Genomic DNA, 19,117 nt, shown 5'->3' with positions numbered 1-19,117 from the left:
AGAAATAGCTGTATACATCAACTACACGTCAATTAAAAAAAAAAAGAAATAGTTGTGAGCCCTTGCTTTGGGCCAGCAGCTGATAATGCAAAGGTGAATGAGACACAGTCTCTGCCCTTGAGAAGGTCAAGGAATAATCCACATGGAGAGTTCCTGGACACATGTTCTAAGTAAATAACTGACTCTGGGGAAGGGGAGCCGGTCTTATAGCTGTCCTATGCCGGACTGTGTTTAATTCGTGGGCAGTTTTCCTCTGGGGGAATCTCCATGTTTAAGCACGGGGGTTTGGCTATCTCCACTCTGCCAATTACTAACTAGTGACCTTAAGTAAGTTACCCAAACTTCCTGGGCCTCAGTCTCCTCTGTTAAGTGGTGGTAATAATAACACCCACCTGACAGTGCTGTGTGGGGATTCAGGAGAAAATGAGATAATCCACGTTACTCACTTCATTCACTTTCTGGCACACAATAAGAATACAATACATTTAATATATATTTATGGGCTGAATTCTTTGCGGAAAGGGACTCATTATAGGCTCTTTGTTAAATACTTGAAGGAAAAGGCCAATCACATGAGAAGCTGGACCTATAATGACCCTTCGTGGTGATACAGCCCAAAGGGTGTTCTTGGAGCACCAGGGCCAGTGAGATCTGACTCCACACAAGATGGTTCGAGAAACTCTGCTAGCAATTGCCTTCCCTTGAAGATTCATAATGTGCATTAGCATATTAAGGATGTCAGAAGAGTTGTAGTTAAACAAAAGACATCTGTTTAAGTTTGTTTAGATCAGTGCTTTCCCACCGTATTAGCCCAGTAACATACTCTGGGAAAACCAAAACTCCTGAATTTAGACCTAGAAGGAAACTCTGGGCAGAGAGAGCTGGTTGGGCCCTGAGTGCCTGCCTCTGGGTGTTTTTTCTTTCCCTTTGGGGTCCTCTCACTTTACTATTTTTGCCGCTCATGACTTCCAGGGCTCCGTTAAAACTCTTTGGTTACTCCTGGTAGAGCTGATACTGGCTGAAGTATTATAAAAATTTTACTGAATACCTCTAGAAAAATACAAAGAAACATCAAGGAACACACCAACAGCCTGATCCCACCACAGCCCGATGTGGTCTCCTTCAGACCCTGGCTGAGCTGCCTTCTTTTGATCCCCAAAGGGCTGCACAAACCTGTATGCACAGTAATTGGCAAAAGGAAATCTGCCGTTCTGTTGATCAAATTCAACCGTAAGCTTGAAAGCCAGCAGCACCTGATGCTGGTCCCACATTGGTCTTGGGGACTACCACCGCCTCTTTAAAATGAGGTGTCAAGCTTGGGCCCATGAAGCTCCCCTAAACTAACTGACAAATGGACACTGGGTTGGACCAATTGAATAAGCTCAGGGATAACTCACAGGAAGGAAGCGCAGAGATAAGGCAAACAAATGATTTGACTCACAAGGTCAGTCTAAGTTTCAGCTTGTTTACCAGCAGAATGTCAGAGATGATGGATTTATCCAATCCATGACTATTATCCTAAAAAAAGCCCACATCTGGGATCTCCCCTTCAGATAACTCAAGTCAACCATCTTATTTTTAACATAAGAAACAAAATCAAAATGCTATGTAGAAACTTCTTTTACAAAGTAAATTGGAGTTGAGTTCTTTAACTCTTAAAAAGTCTGACATAGACAACATATCCCCCCATCGTCTCCACAGACTTGGTAAGAAAGAAATTATAAAGCATGGCTCTGACCTTGAGCAATTTCAAGTTCCACCTCTTCCCTTTTTCCCCAACATTATTCTTGAAATCCCAAGATCTCACTCCAGAGGGATGAAATTGCCTAACTCCCCATTGAGTTTGTTCTTTTTGCTTCACATACAGAAAACACTCCCGTTGCATGGAGACAGTTGGTGTTTTTATCTGTTTAAGGTCTGTGGGTTATTTCCAGGCATTTTGGGGGAACAGCAGGAAGACAGAGCTGAGTAGGGCTTATGGGAGAGCCAAATGACCCTCTCTTACTGAAACAGCTAAAAGGCTGTTATAAATGGTCACTGCCCCCAAAATACAAAATCTATGGGAACATCAAAATGTCAGCCCTTAGAAGCCAGAATTTCTCATGGGATTGTAGATTTGGTGGCCATAGAAGAAAGTCTGGAAAAAGGCTCTGTGCCAGGCAATGGAGATACAGAGGTAATGTGAACCCTACCCCCTGGAAGCTCAGGAACCCATGGATACATCAGAGACGAACAGATACGTCAACATCACGTAGTAAGGGGGAGGATGGAAGTGCAAACAGGGAGCACCTGGCAGCCTTCCACAGTCTCCTGCAGGACTTTCTCTCACAGTGCTTATTAGGAAACAGCAAAGACTTAGGGAGACTTCTCAGGGATAAATCCTCACTTGAGGAGCCCTGTATAACTCGACAGCCACCATTTGCCAAATGCTGTAGAGGTCTATCTTTGTCTCTCTTGCATCCCTTCCTTCTTATTTTCGTAACAAAAAAACAGATTCCCTCTGAACATTTCTCCTTCCCTGTTTCATTCAGCCTTGATGCGGTGTGAAACACTCCCGCCCCCAAGATCACTCCATGCCTAGACAAGGATTTGGTACGAGACCCAAGCAAGATTCTCCAATGAATCTAAATCTCCTAGGCAAACAAGGATGAACATAGTTAGAGCTGATTTCTTCCTGATGGCAACAACCTGAAGGGCCATTCATTAATTAATTCCTTCTACCTGTGTCCACAGAACTGCTCAATTCTGTTCCTTCTTAAGGCCTGGTTTGCTCAGTTTTTCCTTTTTAATTCTGTGGGACACTTTTATAACCTCCCATTAATTTCCTTATATCCTTAAGTAGCCAGAGTTGAGTTTCTGTTGCCAGCAATACAGGAACCCTGACTGATGTAAGTGTTCACTGCACACCAGGCACATGAGCCCTCACCTAACAGCCCCCCTGAGAGACAGATACTGTGTTCCCATTCTGAAGATGACCAGACTGGTGCTGAGAGCCTTGCATAGCGGAAGACCACAGCCAGTCCATGCTGAAGCCAGCATTTGACTCAGAACCAGAATCCAAAGCCTAGGCTTTCTCCTATTCATCCCTCCATGTCACCAATACATTGTCCTGACATTTAAGGACAGACTGCTGCTTCTAGATTTCATGTCGATATGATTTAGTTTACAAACTGTTTTCACACACAATGGCATACATAATCCTCACAGCCACCTGGGTGGTAGATGTTTTCATGACACTGGAAAACAGATTGACCCCAAGTCTGGTCAGCCTCAGTTTCTCCCCTGCTTAAAAACTTTCTGTGACGCAACACAGCCTGCAAACTAAGCCCAAAAGCCCCAGCATGGTGTTCACGTGCTCTGAGATTCAGAACCTCAGGTCTGAACTCCTTTTCTGTACTTTGAACTCCAGCCGTACAGGACAAGCAGTTCCCCAAACCTGCCAGGCCGTTCCATGTCTCTGAGCCCTCCCTCCATGTGGATGTCACCTTCCCACCCTCCCCCCAAGTTGTGACTAGTAAATATTTACTTGTCCTCTGCATGGAATGTCTGCTCCCCATCTCATGCCTGGTGACCTCCTGCATACCTTTCCAGACTCAGAGGAAGCTCATCTTCCTCTAAGAAACCTCTCATGTACCTCCTGTCCCCAAGAAGAACCCATACCCCTGCTACTCCCTGGGCAGGAATCTGGGGTGGCGCCCGTATGATCTGACATCGTGGTGGGCATTGAGGTTGACCTCAATAGCTTTCCACTCCAAAGGTCATTCTAATCCAGCCCTGCAATTCTATCCTTCTTGGTAGTGACTGGTCAGAAGTGGCCGTGGGGTTATTAAATCCCATTTCTGATTTATTAGTGGTCTTTTCTGCCCACCTTTGCACCCTTAGAAACTGGGCCATTGTTCTCATACTTGAGCCAGCTTCTGTGCACGCATCAGCGCTGACGCTAGCTTACCTGTTGGAGGGGGGAACCAAAGGAGTCCTCCTGACGCCTTCCTGAGAGTCCAGCCTGAGGCTGGCAGAATCCGACTCTTGCTCTCGGGTGCCTGAGGGAGGAGGGGGCTCCTGCTATCCTCCAGCAGCCCCCCAGGCAGCTGGGGCTTCCCTGTTAGGCCCCCCGCGTAGACACACTTTCATTCTGCTCCCGTCTCGACCTCGGCACTGCCCCTCCACCTTCAGAACTTCTCCATCTGACCGTCTCTTTACTTCACAGGCAATAACTTGTTAGCTCATTAGCACTAAGCAGTCAACAGGCCACAGCTGATCACTATTAGTTCATAGCTTACCTTGCTATCCCGCAGTGTCACAGCTGTTTGCACCTTCACAGGAGATCAAGCTTTAGTAACTTCCAAGGCACTGCACTGGATAATTTTACATATTTAATCTCATTTAAATCTCACAGCAATTTTGTAATAATTATTTATTCCTATATTGTAGATGAGGTTGCTGAAGCTCAGAGAGGTAAAGAAACTTGCCCAAGGTCACACAGGTAGTAATGGGAGCTGGGATTCAAGGCCATTCAAACTGGGTCCAGGACCCCACTGGGTGTAGGGCTGTCTGCAGCCTGCCTCAATAACTGCAGAGATGTCTACCTGCCTTCTCCACTTTCTGAAAAGCAAGTTCTCTTTGTTCAGCTTCTCCTACAAAAGGGCAGCAGCATCAACCCCCCTTTACAGCACTGCCTTTTATAACATTCTAGCATGTTCTGTTGAGGTGTGTGTAAGAGGGCAAAAGCTCACAGTCTTGTGGGGCACTGAAGAAGGTTCTAATCCCCAAGGAAGATGAGTAAAGAGGATTCTGGCTCCTGAGCAGTGTGAGCAGGAGGGTTTTGAAAAGATCAAAGAGGCATCTCTGCAATCAGTCCCAGTGGCTTATCAGGTGGGCCTGTAGTGCAAGGGGGGCCAAGGCCCACCAGGTGGCAGCAGAGAACCGGGCAGTGGCCAGTAAGGTGTCACCTGCTCCAAGCTCTAACCCTGGGACTGGGGCACAGGAAGGGGCAGTGCCACATCCAAACTCAAAGCAGGTTTGAACTGGGCCAGAGGGGTAGTGGGTGGGGCAGCCTTGTAATAACATTGTTGCTAAACTTACTCTGTTGAGCAAGAGCAAGTTTAGACACTGTGCCAAGCAGGTGGTAATTATCTCCTTTTACTCTCACAACTAATCTAGGAAGTAGATACTATTATTAGCTCTACTTTTTTAGATGCATGCAGTGAGGTTCTAAGAGGTTTATGATTTACCCAAGGTCACACAGATTGAATAGAGGAGGTGCAGGCAGTTCGGACTCTAGAGCCCCGACTGTGAGCCTGGTGGCTGGGTGTTACACTGCCGGGGAAGATAGGAAGTCACTAGGAAGGAAGTGTGCAGGGTGAGGGCAGGTGGGGCCTGGCTTGGGCTGGCTCTGAGGCAGAGCCTGAGGCCTAGGCCAGTCCAAGGACAGTGACTAGGAGCCTTAGTCAATGGGAACTTCTGGGGGCACTTCCAGGAAACAGGATGTGTAGGGTTTTCAGGCTGAGGTTCCCTGGGAACTGTTATTTGAAAAAAGCCACCCCAGCTCATCTTGGGTGATTCACCCTAACAGGACTGGGCACCTCAGAGGCTGCAAACCACTCAAAGACCTAAAGAGTTGCCTTTGTAAGATCTGATCAGGGCTCCCTCGCTGAGCTCCAAAAAGCAGATTAGCTGGAAAGGAAGTGACCAGACCGGTCACAGTGTCCCCAGTGTGCTGGGCCTGGTCCTGTAGGCCCCTCTGGGGAAGGCGATGCCAGCTGCCTTGTGGTTTCCACCCTGGAACAGTGTCCAGGCACACTCAGGGACCTGGAACTAGCTCACATCACCAGGGGACTTGAGCGAGACCTGGGAGCTTCCCCTTGCCCTGAGATCCAGGTCAGTACCTCCCTCTTCTCTGGTCCTGCTGCCAATCATCCAGGGGGCCATGTTAGTTAGTAGAGTCCAACTTAGCACAAACCTTCGGCCTCTTGGATCAGAACTGCATCCTTCTTTCTAGACTAGCACCCACCGCTAGGCCTTCCTGGGAGTTATCAGGTGTAATCCTGAGGTTCAGGTTGAAGTTACTCTCCCCAAATCCCTCAACACCAAAGATTTGTATCCTTCCTGATTTTCTTACAAGATCTCCTGAATCAGCCTCAGTTCTGGGAATCCAGACCAAGTCATGCCCCATTACTCTGCCCCAGGGCCTTTGCACTGGTTCTTCCCTCTATTTGAAATGCTGTCCCCCTATCTTTTTATGAAGGACTCCTTCTTGTCATTCAGATCGGTTTGCATTTTCTCTCTCCTTTTCAGAAAGAAGAGGATAAGGATCTCACCTAATAAACATCAACCTCCCCCACCCTGTTTTATTTCCCCCTTGCCATTTCCACTGATGATTATCCAGTAGGTTGATAATGCCCTCACACAGAACAGTCCAGTGGAAACTGGAAAGCCAGAGGATCAGGAAGGAGGGGGCTCTTGAATATTATGGGGAAGGGGACTTTAGTGGTCATTTAATCTAAGTCCTCAGCTGGTGAGAACTCTCACATTCCTTTATTCTGGTGGGTGTTTTGTTTGGTTTTTGCTTTTCCACAATGGTTACAGAGAGCTGGTGAGCAAAGATAATTCTGTCCCACTGAAATGCTTCTGGGCTGTAACCATTTGACTCTTGGAGTAGGCTATAATGTCAGGTTGAATCTGCCCTGGTTTTAATAAAATTCTAGGTAGGTCATATACTACCTTCAAAGAGGAAATTTTGTCTGCTCCTTGCAAATGCAAGAAACCCACACTTCCCAGGGGACAGTCATCTCTGAGGGCATCACAAAAAATCTGGGAGCTCAGCTCAGGAAGATTTAGGGATCCTCTATTTCCTCTTCTTGATCAGGAGGTCATGGTCCTAGATGACCTCCAGGTCTGAGCCCAAAGTCTCACCAATCCTTTGAGGTAGAGATGAGGGAAGGTATAGGGTGCCCAGTTTTATATATATATATATATATATATATATATATATATATATATATATATATATATATATATATATATATTTATATTTATATTTATATTTATATTTATATATATTTATATATTTTTTTATTTTTTATTTTTTTGTGGTACGTGGGCCTCTCACTGTTGTGGCCTCTCCCCTTGCGGAGCACAGGCTCCAGACGCGCAGGCCCAGGGGCCATGGCTCACGGGCCCAGCCGCTCCACGGCATGTGGGATCTTCCTGGACCGGGGCATGAACCCGTGTCCCCTGCATCGGCAGGCGGACTCTCAACCACTGCGCCACCAGGGAAGCCCCCCAGTTATACTTGAATTTCAGATAAATAACAAATTTTTTTTTTTAGTAAAAATACATCCCATGCAATAAGTGGGACATATTTACATTAAAAAATATTGCCCGGACACAGTTACACTAAAAAATTATTCATTGTTTATCTGAAATTCAAATGTAACTAGGAATCCTATATTTTATCTGGCAACCCTACAGAGAAGGGATTGGCATTTAAAATTAATGGCTTCCCTAAGATGAAACCCTAGGATTGGGGAAAACAGAGGCCACAGTGAGCTGTGACTTTTTGAGGAGAGGAATGAAATCGGTTTCTTTCACGCCAATTAAGCAATCACAAATGACTCCATCAGAAATCCAAACTCGTGACTAACATGGGACTCAAGACCAGGAAAAAAAATTAAAAAGATTAAGAGCCAGAGAAGCAATCTTCACACACAGGGCCAGCCAGCAGACGGAGTGGATCCCATCCAGGCAGGTAAGAGCATTGCCATCTCACCCATTCTTTCAGAACAGAACACGGTTGGGAGATTCTGGTGTGATCCTCCAGCCTCCATGACTCCCGGCTGTCGGCAGAATTCCTCCTCAACATTTATAATTCTCTGACTTCTGAAGGTTCACAGAGTCTCCTCCTAGGTCCTCCCTCTAGGCTGCCAGGAAGCAAAGCAGAGAAGCAGGAGAAGCAGTTGTTCAGGCTGCAGCTGGCTCATGAACAGCTGTGTCTGCTCCCTTGAAGAACCAATTTTCTTGGCTCAGGTGGGATGAGGTGCATTTGACGAGCCCACACTGTTTGCCAAGGCTCAAAGCTGGAGGTATAGATTTACAAAAACAACTTAATGCAAAATTAATTAAGTTTTGTGTCTATCATTTTGAGCACAGAGTTCACCCCTACATTATTCACCTGAGATGATCAGTGAGTTCAAGTGTGATTTCTTCTTTACAACTGGGAAGGGAAAATTACACATGAAATGCCCCAAGGAATGGGTTCGTGGGGTAAACTCTCTGCTCCTCGCTCCCACTTCTCTTCAGCTGTTTTAAACAGGCTCATTAATACAACTCTATGGGGACCAGACCTTTGGGATTCATGAGAACAATAAGAGGGAAGAAAAAAGCACACTAGCAAGGAGAGAAGAGAAACCATTGTTGATTTTTAGCAAGCACGCTCTAATCATGACCACTGAAGTTCATGAGCTTTTTTTCTATTTGTTTGTATCATAGTTTAAAATTTTGTATTTTGGGGCAGTTTCATTTTTTGGAAAATGGGCTTGGAGGATGCTGTGCTAGGCCACACACACATTATGTCATCATAGCCTTCTATTTGTCCAATGATCAATATAAAATAATACCTTTGGAGAGAAATAACTCCTCTTATTAACCACAGTCTTGGACCAGGGAAAGTAAGGAATAAAAATGCTTCTTGTTTGTTTCCCTACAAGTTTATGGTATAGAGTCAAATTAAAGGTTACTTTTTCCCCCCCCCCAAATTATAACTCAGTTTGAAAGTATTTTCCTTTTGTTTGTGGTTCTTTCTTTGAACCTGAGCGATTTCCACTTGATATTAGTGAAAGAAGGAGGTGCAAATCCTCTCACAGGGAGAAACCAGAGGGTTCGGCTGTCATTCCTGGTCACCTAGCAAGAATGTCTTTGTGGGTGTTTATGAGATGTAAGAACATGCTGGATGCGTGAAATGACACTTGTGTGCCCCTGCTGTTAGGTGACCCGAGGTCTGACCCCACAAGATGCCAAGAAAAGAGGCTCACTACATCTATGGTTCCCCCAAGAAGGGGCACGGCCATTCCTACATCACAGCTGAAGAGTAAGTTCAAAACCAGACGCAGCGGGGTTTCCAGTTTGTCTTTTGCTTACACAGCCTGCTGGCTTCCCCCAGCACATGCCTGTCTGTAAAACTCTCTAGTGTCTATTCCTCCAGAAAGTAAAGACCCTGGCAATGAGGTGAGGAGACCCTGTGATCCTACAAGGGACCTCAAGCTTCTCTGAGGCCAAGGAGGCAAGGAGGTAGGAAAGGTAAAAAGCTGGATCTTGCCATTTTTGTCTGCATTCTTGGCTATGAGGCATTCATTGTAGGTTCTCAGGCTGAAAAACATCTGTCTGGGAGCAAGATGCCTCTTTCCTCAAGCCTTGCCTGTCTACTCCACTCAGGCTTCCGGATGTGGTTTGCAGACAGAACAAAGGCAAGTTGCCAAAGGGCAAGTGAGGATGAAGGGTAGATGTGTGTGACTCCACCTGCTGACTGACTCCAAGGTGATTCAGGGTCATAACCTTTGCATCAATACTTTATCCTAAAGAAAGGTGTTTCGTATTATGAATTAACTTAAACTAAGTATTTACATGATTAGACATTTCTAAGTGCTAAGCATTGTATACCAGCCCAAGATGCTATTCTTGCCTTTGAAAAAATCTTACAACCTAGTGGGAGAGTTAGGCATGGGAGTAATTTCGGCAAGTGTATGTGCTGTGATGGGAACACAGGCTGTAGGACACAGTCTGCATGGATGAGAGTGGGCAAGGTCGGGGGATAGTGGCAGGGCCCCCCCCAACCCCGAGTGGAGACTCCAACAGGACAAACGAGGAACCTGGTTTTTATGTGGACCATCTCTTAAGTGGTCTGCTCAGAACTTTCTGCAAACCTGCTCTCTCGGGAAAGAACTGTTGAATAGCTTTACCAGAATGACCTAGCAGGGGCAAGAGACATGAAAAACCCATCAAAGGCACCGAGGAGGAGTTCAGCCTGGAGCATTTCCTCAGAAGACCCTAGTGGGATTCTCTAACATCCCTGCATGGTCAACTGGGAGTGGAGGTGGGGAGATCTTCTGAAAAAATGTCCCAAGAGCAAAAATATACTCTTGCACATGGTATTAGGTAGGATATCTTTCAGCTCTTGTATGATGACTCAACAGACTCTGTGAAACCACCGTCAAGAGAGGTTCTCAGTTGAGGGGGCATAAGCCGCCTATAGAGCTTGTGAAAATGCAGCTTCCTAGGCACTGCTACCCAAGAGGCTGACTCAGTAGGTCTGGGGGTGGGGGGCCCAGGATCTGCACTTTATTTTATTTTATTTTTTGCGGTACGCGGGCCTCTCACCACTGTGGCCCCTCCCGCCGCGGAGCACAGGCTCCGGACGCGCAGGCCCAGCGGCCGCCGCCCGCGGGCCCAGCCGCTCCGCGGCACGCGGGATCTTGCCGGACCGGGGCACAAACCCACGCCCCTTGCATCGGCAGGCAGACTCCCAACCACTGCGCCACCAGGGAAGCCCCAGGATCTGCACTTTAACATGCATCTCAGGCAATTCCACTGCAGAAGGTATCTGGGTGACATCTCAGGAGCCCTGCCTGGCTGGGCAGTGGGTTCTTGTGTTGTGTCTGGCACATCCCAGTGTTCTCGGCTCTCACTAGGCATGTGTGAGTGCAATGTAACTGTGCACGAAGAGCTGGAACAGAAGGCTTCCCTGGTGGCGCAGTGGTTAAGAGTCCGCCTGCCAGTGCAGGGGACATAGTTTCGAGCCCTGGTCTGGGAAGATCCCACATGACGTGGAGCAACTAAGCCCATGCGCCACAACTACTGAGCCTGTGCTCTAGAGTCCACGAGCCACAACTACTGAAGCTTGCGTGCCTAGAGCCCGTGCTCCGCAACAAAAGAGGCCACCACAGTGAGAAGCCCGCGCACCAAAATGAAGACCTGACGCAGCCAAAAATAAATAAATTGAAAAAAAAAATAAAAGAGCTGGAACAGAGCTCTATGTGTGTCAAGATATCCAAGGGGGTGACCACAGACCTAGGGGGTGGAATTAGAGCACAGGCATGCTGGGAGTTGAATCAGCTGCCTCCAGTCATGAGAGCCCACTGAATGTCCCCGTGACAGCTTCATTTCAGGAAAGGGCAATGCAGCAGGAAGGGCACTGGCTGGGTACCTCGGGCCAGTTGCTGGGAATGCTGGTTCTGCCGCTCTCTGGTGGTACAACCTTGGGCATTTTACCAGCCTAAAATCTTGAGGATGTCAGATGTGAAATGAACATCCTACCCACCCCAGTGGATTGTTGCGGGCCTATAGTGGGGTGCTTGCCCCAGTGCTTGGCAGGGTAGTTGTGAGAATTCGATAATCTAATGCATGTAGAATGGTTATCATGGTGCCCAGCTTACAGCAGACATTAAGTCAATGTTCCTTTCCACTTCTTTTTTGTGGACTAAGAGTTGGGGAGAATGTTTTAAACTAGCGCTAATGAAAAGAAAAGATAAATATGTTGTCTCATTAAATATGTTGTCCACATAAGGGTCAGTTGCTACTGTACCTGTTGCACCTGGAACTTGGGTGCTGGGGCCCAGGCCAGTTAGCACTGCTGCTGTGGGCACACACCTGAGAGGTTTCCAGAGATGGTCCCGTCCCTGGGTACGAGTGCTGGAGGCCTGGTGGGTGCTTGGTGCGGTGTGGAGTGGGACACTCCTTGGGGACTGCTCTGACTGCAAAGGCCCTGTGAAGAGAACACATTGATGTACATTTCATTATAATCTGGAACAAGGTTTCTGTACCAAGATGTATTTCTCTATCTCTCGGGCTAGGGCTGCAGGGATTGGCATCCTGACAGTGATCCTGGGAATTTTACTGCTCATCACCTGCTGGTACTGTAGAAGACGAAGTGGATACAGAAGCTTGAAGGTGGTAAAGTTCCCACTGCTGTGTCCCTCCAGATCAAGGACCTCCTTTCTCCTTCTTTCTCTGAATTTCTGGGGAGTGGGGGGACATTCTCATGATCACCTCTAGCTCTGATTCCTGGTTCCAATGAGTCTTCCTCTACATTGTACTTCTTGTAACTCTTCCTTTGCCTCTGCCCACGTGTGAACACCAATCAGGAACTTGGTCCATATTTTTGGTTCCACTCACAGGAAACTCGAGTGCCTATCTGTGTGTGTAGCTAAACACTAATGGTTTGTGGGGCACAGGAGAAGGGTTCGTGGTTCTCTTGCACAGTGAACAGCAGCATTTGAGACACTCCAGATCTTACCAATCCTTCTGGGGATTCCCACTGGCTCTGTTACTCCACTTAGAGGCCCGCTCCTCTCACCTTGCCTCTTCACCCCTTTCCTCCCAGGTTGCCTGGGAATTCCAAGTTCTTCTAACTCTGTTAGCAAGCAACCCATCATACCCAGGACCTGTCCAGCCATCAGTGCAGTGAGGAAACCATCCACCCCTCAGCAGCACAAAAGACCACCTGGTTTTTAATAGATTCCTTCCTCCACTGATGGCCAATGTGGTTTTAATAGGATTTTTGCTCCTTTACCCATACGAGCAGGAAGTTAACAAATGACACAGTCCAGCCTTGGGGTAGCAGGATCTTCCACACATGAGAAACATCAACAGAGTCTCTAAACTGCAAAGACGACAGGTTTCAGAAACCTTGCTTCAAAGGCAGGTAGCACTTTGGAACTTAAGCATTCTCCACTGTGAGAAATGGGATGGAAGGAGAGTTGCAACTTGCTCTCTCTCTTTCTTTCTCTCTCTCTCCCTCTCTGCCTTGTTATTGCAGATCTGAAAGCTTCTGAGGTTGATAAGTAATGGAAAAAAATTTATATTTACAAAAGATGTTGGAAAGTTCCAGTCCTCATTCAGCAAGCACTTCATGCAGAGAAAGAGGTTCTGTGATGGAGGGGAGGACCGGCCTGGGTGGAGGGTTGGAGCCTGCGGCAGTCTGAGGAGAAGAAAGGAAAGGGGAGAGCTGTAGCTTCAAGTTCTTCTCCTCCTTGCCAGGAAGCCTGGGCAGTCCCATGTGTCCCTTTCCCTAATGCCCATCTTGCCATAGCGTCCCAGATACCAACCATGGAAGACAGGGTGACCTTGGGGGGATACAGCCACCAAGCAGCAGCCCTCCAGTGTGGTGACAGTTATGGGAAGGAGAAGTTTCTGAGCCTGAATAAGACTCCAGACCAAGTTCTGTAGCAAAACCTTGGGTTAGGAGGTTAGGGATAAAACTCTTTGCTCTCTGCCACACACTCCATGTGTACCTCTAGCACTGTGTTATGACATTGCCTTGTAATTTGTTATTTACTTTTTGCTTCTTCACCCCTTCTCTTTCTCTCGGTTATGAGCTGGGACAGAGAATATTTCTTATTCATCTTTGTAACTCCAGTGCCTAGCACGGTGCCTGGCACACAGCACTCACCCAATCGTATGGCATAAGGAGTTGGTCTCATTGTCTGCCATTGACTTGCTTGGTGGTGTTAGATTTTCATTTCTCTGAGCCTCATTTACTCTATTATACACCTAGACACAGATGATATAACATGATGTGTATCAGTTTTTATTTAATATGTTTTCTTCTATAATTTAAAAAATTTCATTCTATGTTTGCATATTTAAAAAGTTTTTTAAAATAAATTTATTATTTATTTTATTTATTTACTTTTGGCTGCGTTGGGTCTTCGTTGCTTGCGCGTGAGCTTTCTCCAGTTGCGGCGAGCGGGGGCTACTCTTGTTGCGGTGAGCGGGCTTCTCATTGTGGTGGCCTCTCTTGTTGCGGAGCACAGGCTCTAGGAGCGCAGGCTTCAGTAGTTGTGTCTCGCGAGCTCAGTAATTGTGGCTGGCAGGCTCTAGACAGCAGGCTCAGTAGCTGTGGCGCACAGGCTTAGCTGCTCCGTGGCATGTGGGATCTTCCCGGACCAGGGCTCGAACCTGTGTCCCCTGTATTGGCAGGCAGACTCTTAACCACTGTGGCACCAGGGAAGCCCTATGTCTGCATAGTAAAAGAAAAATGATTTAGTCTTTCAAGGAGTAAAACCTCTACAAACTCAGTATGTTGGTACCCATTTCCTAACTGTCCACGATTGCTAGCTTGATGCTACCCGGACAAAAAGGCAATGTGTTTTGTTTTTCTTTTTCCTTTCTGCTTCAACACTCTCATCTTAAATGTGTTCACTTGAAGAGTAACAGTCTTAGTGTCATGAGCTCAGACACTGAGCATTTTGCCTGGTGTAGTTCAAGTTCAACCTGCCACCCTCCATTCCTCCAGGCCTAGACCAATGATTTGCAGAGTTTTTGGAATTTTTATGAGATAGAACTGTGTTTAAATTCCCTTGTTCCCTAATGTTTAAAAATGCTGTCATTTATTTTTTAAATTAATATTAAAATATTGTTTTGAGACTTTCATATCTCCTGAAAAGCCATGTCGGGGACCAGCAGTCTAAGAAGTTTAGGCAAAATTATGTAAAATAGTGCATTAAGTACTGCATTTAATTACATACTCATCTCCCTGTCTCTCCTTGGTGATTCTATTTTCATTATAAAGCAGAAGAACATAAGTGATGAAAAACGCAAGTTTTGGGTACCTGAATCACTCCACATGTAGCAACCTTCATTAGGCTTTGAAATATGTTTATTCTCCCACTTACACTGACCACAGAATAGTAGAAAGGTTGGTTGGAATTAAGGTCTCCTAAAATTTCCCCTTTGGCTAACAATTCCCCTTAGATCTGAAAAACACCTTCTGAAAAGAAAGACTGCTTTTTGCAGCAATGTGTCTCAGAGGAAAATGATTTGTAAGGGAGTGGAAGTTGGCTTTCATATTTATCAGTTTTACTCTTTCACTTGGGAAGTTTAGGACATAATACTTTTAATTCTTGGGGAAGAATTTAAAGGCTCTGCTGATAGCTCAGTTTACACTCATGTCTTGCGGTGCCATGTCTCTCAATGTATGGTCAGGGGCCTTTGCACTTGAATCACCTAGGGTTCTTGCTAAAACGCAGATTCTGGGATCATCTCTGGTGGTGGGACCTGGGAACCTATGTTTTAACACACACACTGAAGTTTGATCAAATACAGAGAATTGGCAGTGAACTGGGGAAGTGGCCCACGCTCCTATCCTATGGCAGGTGAGGATTAAAAAAAAAAAAGAAGAAGAATAAAAGCAATAATTGAGGTAAAGGGAGAGAATGCATTAAACACCTTACCTGAGATATATTGCTGGGAGTGGTGGAGGGGAGCAGAACCTCCCTGGGCCCTCATGTCAAACTTGGGGTTCTTGTGCTTATATCTTTCCAAGGGGTAGTGTCAATAATGATTTCAGACTAGAGTTTAGGAAAATTACTTCTTTACAGTCTGCACACTGTGTAGGTATCACCTCCAACCATGTGTGGCCTCATCCAATTGATGTTCCAAACACTTCTCCTCCCTGGGAGACCTGCCTTGATGCCCTTCTCTTCCAACCCAGTAACCCCAATAATCAGCCATGGTCTGAAGACAAGCCTGCAGAGGCACTGAACACCTGCACAGCCTCCCTGTTCCAGCCCCCCTCAGCCAGGACCACAGAGAGCTGCTCATGCCCTACTGGTGGACTGGGTTCAGATATGTTTGGGTCTGTATCTTCAAAAGATGAATTAGGTGCGAGCATTTAAAAGTAACAGTTTACATAAAAATCTTAATTTCTAGTTTCTTTTTTTTTTTAAAATCAAAAGATCTGGCAAAACTGGCAGCTATGCAGTGGTCTGTCCCTTTAGATGGGATATACACTCCCTCCTTTCCTATGGTCCCCACTTGACCTCCTCCTCCCTCTAAGTGTCTGAGCATAGCTGAGTCACCCCAGGCACAGGCGATAAGAAATTGCATTGTCTGGAGAGCAGTGGTTCTCTGTGTGGCCCTGGACCAGCAGGATCCACATCACCCAGGGAACTTGTCAGAAATACAAATTCATGGGCCTTCACCCTAGACATACTATGTAAGAAATTCTGGGTGTGAGCCCAGGAATCTGTATTTAACAAACCCTCCAGGTGACGCTGATGCATTCTAAAGTTTGAGAACCACTGCTGTGGAGAATTTAACAGTAAAAGCAACTAAAAGTTAGTCTGCTTTTTATAATCACAATGTGCTAGCAATTTTAAACAATGTCAGTAATGAAATACTCCCCCTCACTAGGATGGACCGCTCCTGCAGTCCCCATTTTGGTATGTGTCTCTGCCTTGCATAAATGGTTGTCATTCTATTCTAGGGAGGGAAGGCATTACCCCCTGAACCTATGCAAACCACCGAACTAAGCTTTTAACCACCCCTCCCCCAATAACTCAAGGTGCACAACAGCCTTTGACTGACTTGCCATCATTGTTGTGATGTGACTTGGAAGCTCAGTGCTACAGCTACAGCATTTCTATCACAACACAGGCATTCGTACTGTTTCAGATATTTTGCTGTCATTATGGGGAAGGCAGAAATAGACAGTGTCCCTGCTATCAAGTTGCTCATATGCTTGTCCTTACTGTGATACCAGCTCCTGCTTCACTAGCTCTGATCTCTTCCACTTGTAACCATTCTCTGAGAGCCATTTTTTAGATTCACTCTTTTTTTCCTTCCCTTCAAAAATATTCATTGACTAACTAGTGGGTGTCAGGCACTGTACTAGGTGCTTCACCTTTAGTTAATTCCCACAACAATTTTGAGATGTAGGCGATATTATCTTCATATTACAGATGAAAACACTGGAATTCAGAGAGATAAAGTGACTAGCCTGAGGATACACAGCGAGTAAGTGGCAGAACCAAGATTAAAACCCTTTCTTAAAACTTTGGCTTCTTCCTCTTTTCTTTAATGGACTCAATTATTTTTTCCTCACCCACTTACCTTCATGAATTCACATTTCAGGACAAAAGCATTCATGCTGGTACTCAAAGTACCTTAACAGGAAGATGTTCATGTGAGGGGCTTGGTCACCAGGACGCCAAACTGCCTTTTCAAGAGAACAATTGTGAACCTGTGGTAGGTTGAGATCCTGCATCTTGATGTTTTTGTGTATGGCTGGTTTCAACTTAAATGAATAAAATTATTCCCATTTAGAAAGCAAGGGCAATGTGAATGTGCTTAATGCTACGGACTTTAAAAAGTGGTTAAAATGGTAAATTTTTGTTATGTATATTTTACCATAATAAAAAATAAATAGTAAGATTAAAAACAAGGGAATCATAGAGATTTTCTTAAATTGTGTCCTCTCATACCCAGATTTTCCAGGGTCAATAATGAGACCCCACATGTAAGATCTACAGGAAGAATTTGGTTCTGGTTACAATATCCTTTTGTCTTATGTTTTTAGTATAATTGCCTTTGTCCTGAACATAGATATTATCTAACGGAGAAAAAAAAGTACCCACTATTAACTGTATAGAGTTGCACTGTCCAATAGGGTAACCACTAGTCACATGTGGCTATTGAACACTTGAAACAGAGTTGTTTGAATTAAGATGTGCTGGAATACATATCAGATTTCAAAAACTTAGTATGAGGAAAAGAGTATAATTCATTAATGATTTTTTATTGACTACATGTCAAAGTGATAATATTTTGGTAGGTGGGGTTAAATAAAATATATTAGTGAGATCAATTTTACCTGTTTCTCTTAATTTTTTAAATTGTAGCTACTAGAAATTTTAAAATCACATATGTGGTGCACTCTATTTCTATTGGACAGTGCTGGTATAGATGTAGTACGTCATAGTTTTTGAGAGCACTGACTCCAGAGCCAAGTTACTCCATGACTTACCAGTTGTGTGATCTTCGGCAAGTGACTTAACCTCCTTGTGCCTCAGTTTCCCGACCTGTAACATGAAAACCTTGAAAATACTCCCAGGGTTGTTGTGAGCATTAAATGAAGGCTGACACATTTGTGCTCTGTTGATAGTAGCAGTGGCCTTTAGACACGACTATAGGGATTTATGCTTGTGGTAAAGATGCAGTGTGATCAGTGTCTGTTTAACAGGATTCAAGAATTCATTAGTTAGGTTTGGGGCTTCTACTGACAAGGATAATCCAGGTATAAATAAGTTTCTGAAATTTTTGGGAAGCCACTTAGCCCTTTTTCTTCTCTGCCATTGTTTCCCCCAACAATGCTTCAACATATATACTTGTGTAACCTAATAACGATTACCTCATTGGGTGGAAATTAGCTGTGGACAGTTAAACAAGTTTCAATCCAGAGCAAAAGTATAAACATCATGCTAACTATTTTGACTTAATCCCTCTTCCAGAACCATATGTACTGCTGCCAAGCCCATGCTCTCCTTTCTCACCCTTACAGGTTCCCAATGCTCCATCTGCCTATGAGAAACTCTCCACAGAACAGTCACCACCACCTTACTCTCCGTGAGAGCCAGGAGGCCCCTGAGAGATGCTGAAATGATTTCCCTCACACTTTTTGTTGAATTTGATGTGGACATGTAATGTTCTGCTTCAGAATGCTGTAGAAACAGTGTACATCATCTCTACTATTAAGTTGGCTGTTAAATTCCTTATAGGGCAACTAGCAATACTGATTGAGGAAATGATGAGAAATATTAAAATGGGAAAAGCTTCGTCAATAAACATGGTAATGGATGATACTCTCTGTGCCAGTAATAATAAATCTACAGTATTATTTTCTGAGGGAGATCTTTCAAGTGTGTGTTCTGGGATCATCTGATTTCTTTTTAAGTTGAAATATGGCTAGTAACTAACAAACTGCTATTCTGATTTTTGAAGACGCAGCCTCTTGACCTACATGAACTCTAACAGGACTGTTGCAGGTGAGTCTGTGCTGCAGAGCACTCACAAAGGATACCTTTACAGGTTTAAGACCAAGAGCTAAATGACCTACCAAATTATAGTCAGATTCACCTGATCAGGAAAGTGTCAGTAATGTCTCTTTGTCTTCTAAAATTCCATGATGCTACAATAATATACTGCAGAGATCCTGTATCTTCAGCAATACATATCGTGCAGTTCTAATCACATTTCACTTCAAGGATCAATGCTATGATAATTAATGACAAGAACTTTCTGTTAAGCCAGAAGGTGGTGTAAGGACTTGGAAACAAGTAAAAGCTAC

General features: G+C 45.1%; 1 protein-coding gene across 1 annotated transcript; it reads left to right on the top strand.

Annotated features, from left to right (window-relative positions):
* Positions 1-9,008: 9,008 nt before the first annotated feature.
* On the top strand, positions 9,009-18,400 carry MLANA (melan-A; the record flags this gene model as incomplete). Its single annotated transcript, XM_079926936.1, has 4 exons — positions 9,009-9,085; positions 11,844-11,940; positions 16,906-17,019; positions 18,332-18,400. The coding sequence occupies 4 exons, from the start codon at positions 9,009-9,011 to the stop codon at positions 18,398-18,400; spliced, it is 357 nt and encodes a 118-aa protein (XP_079783062.1).
* Positions 18,401-19,117: the final 717 nt, after the last annotated feature.

This window comes from Stenella coeruleoalba (genome assembly GCF_951394435.1).
Source record: "Stenella coeruleoalba genome assembly, chromosome: 7".
Lineage (NCBI taxonomy): Eukaryota > Metazoa > Chordata > Mammalia > Artiodactyla > Delphinidae > Stenella > Stenella coeruleoalba.
This window is presented reverse-complemented; position numbering and strand designations above follow the sequence as displayed.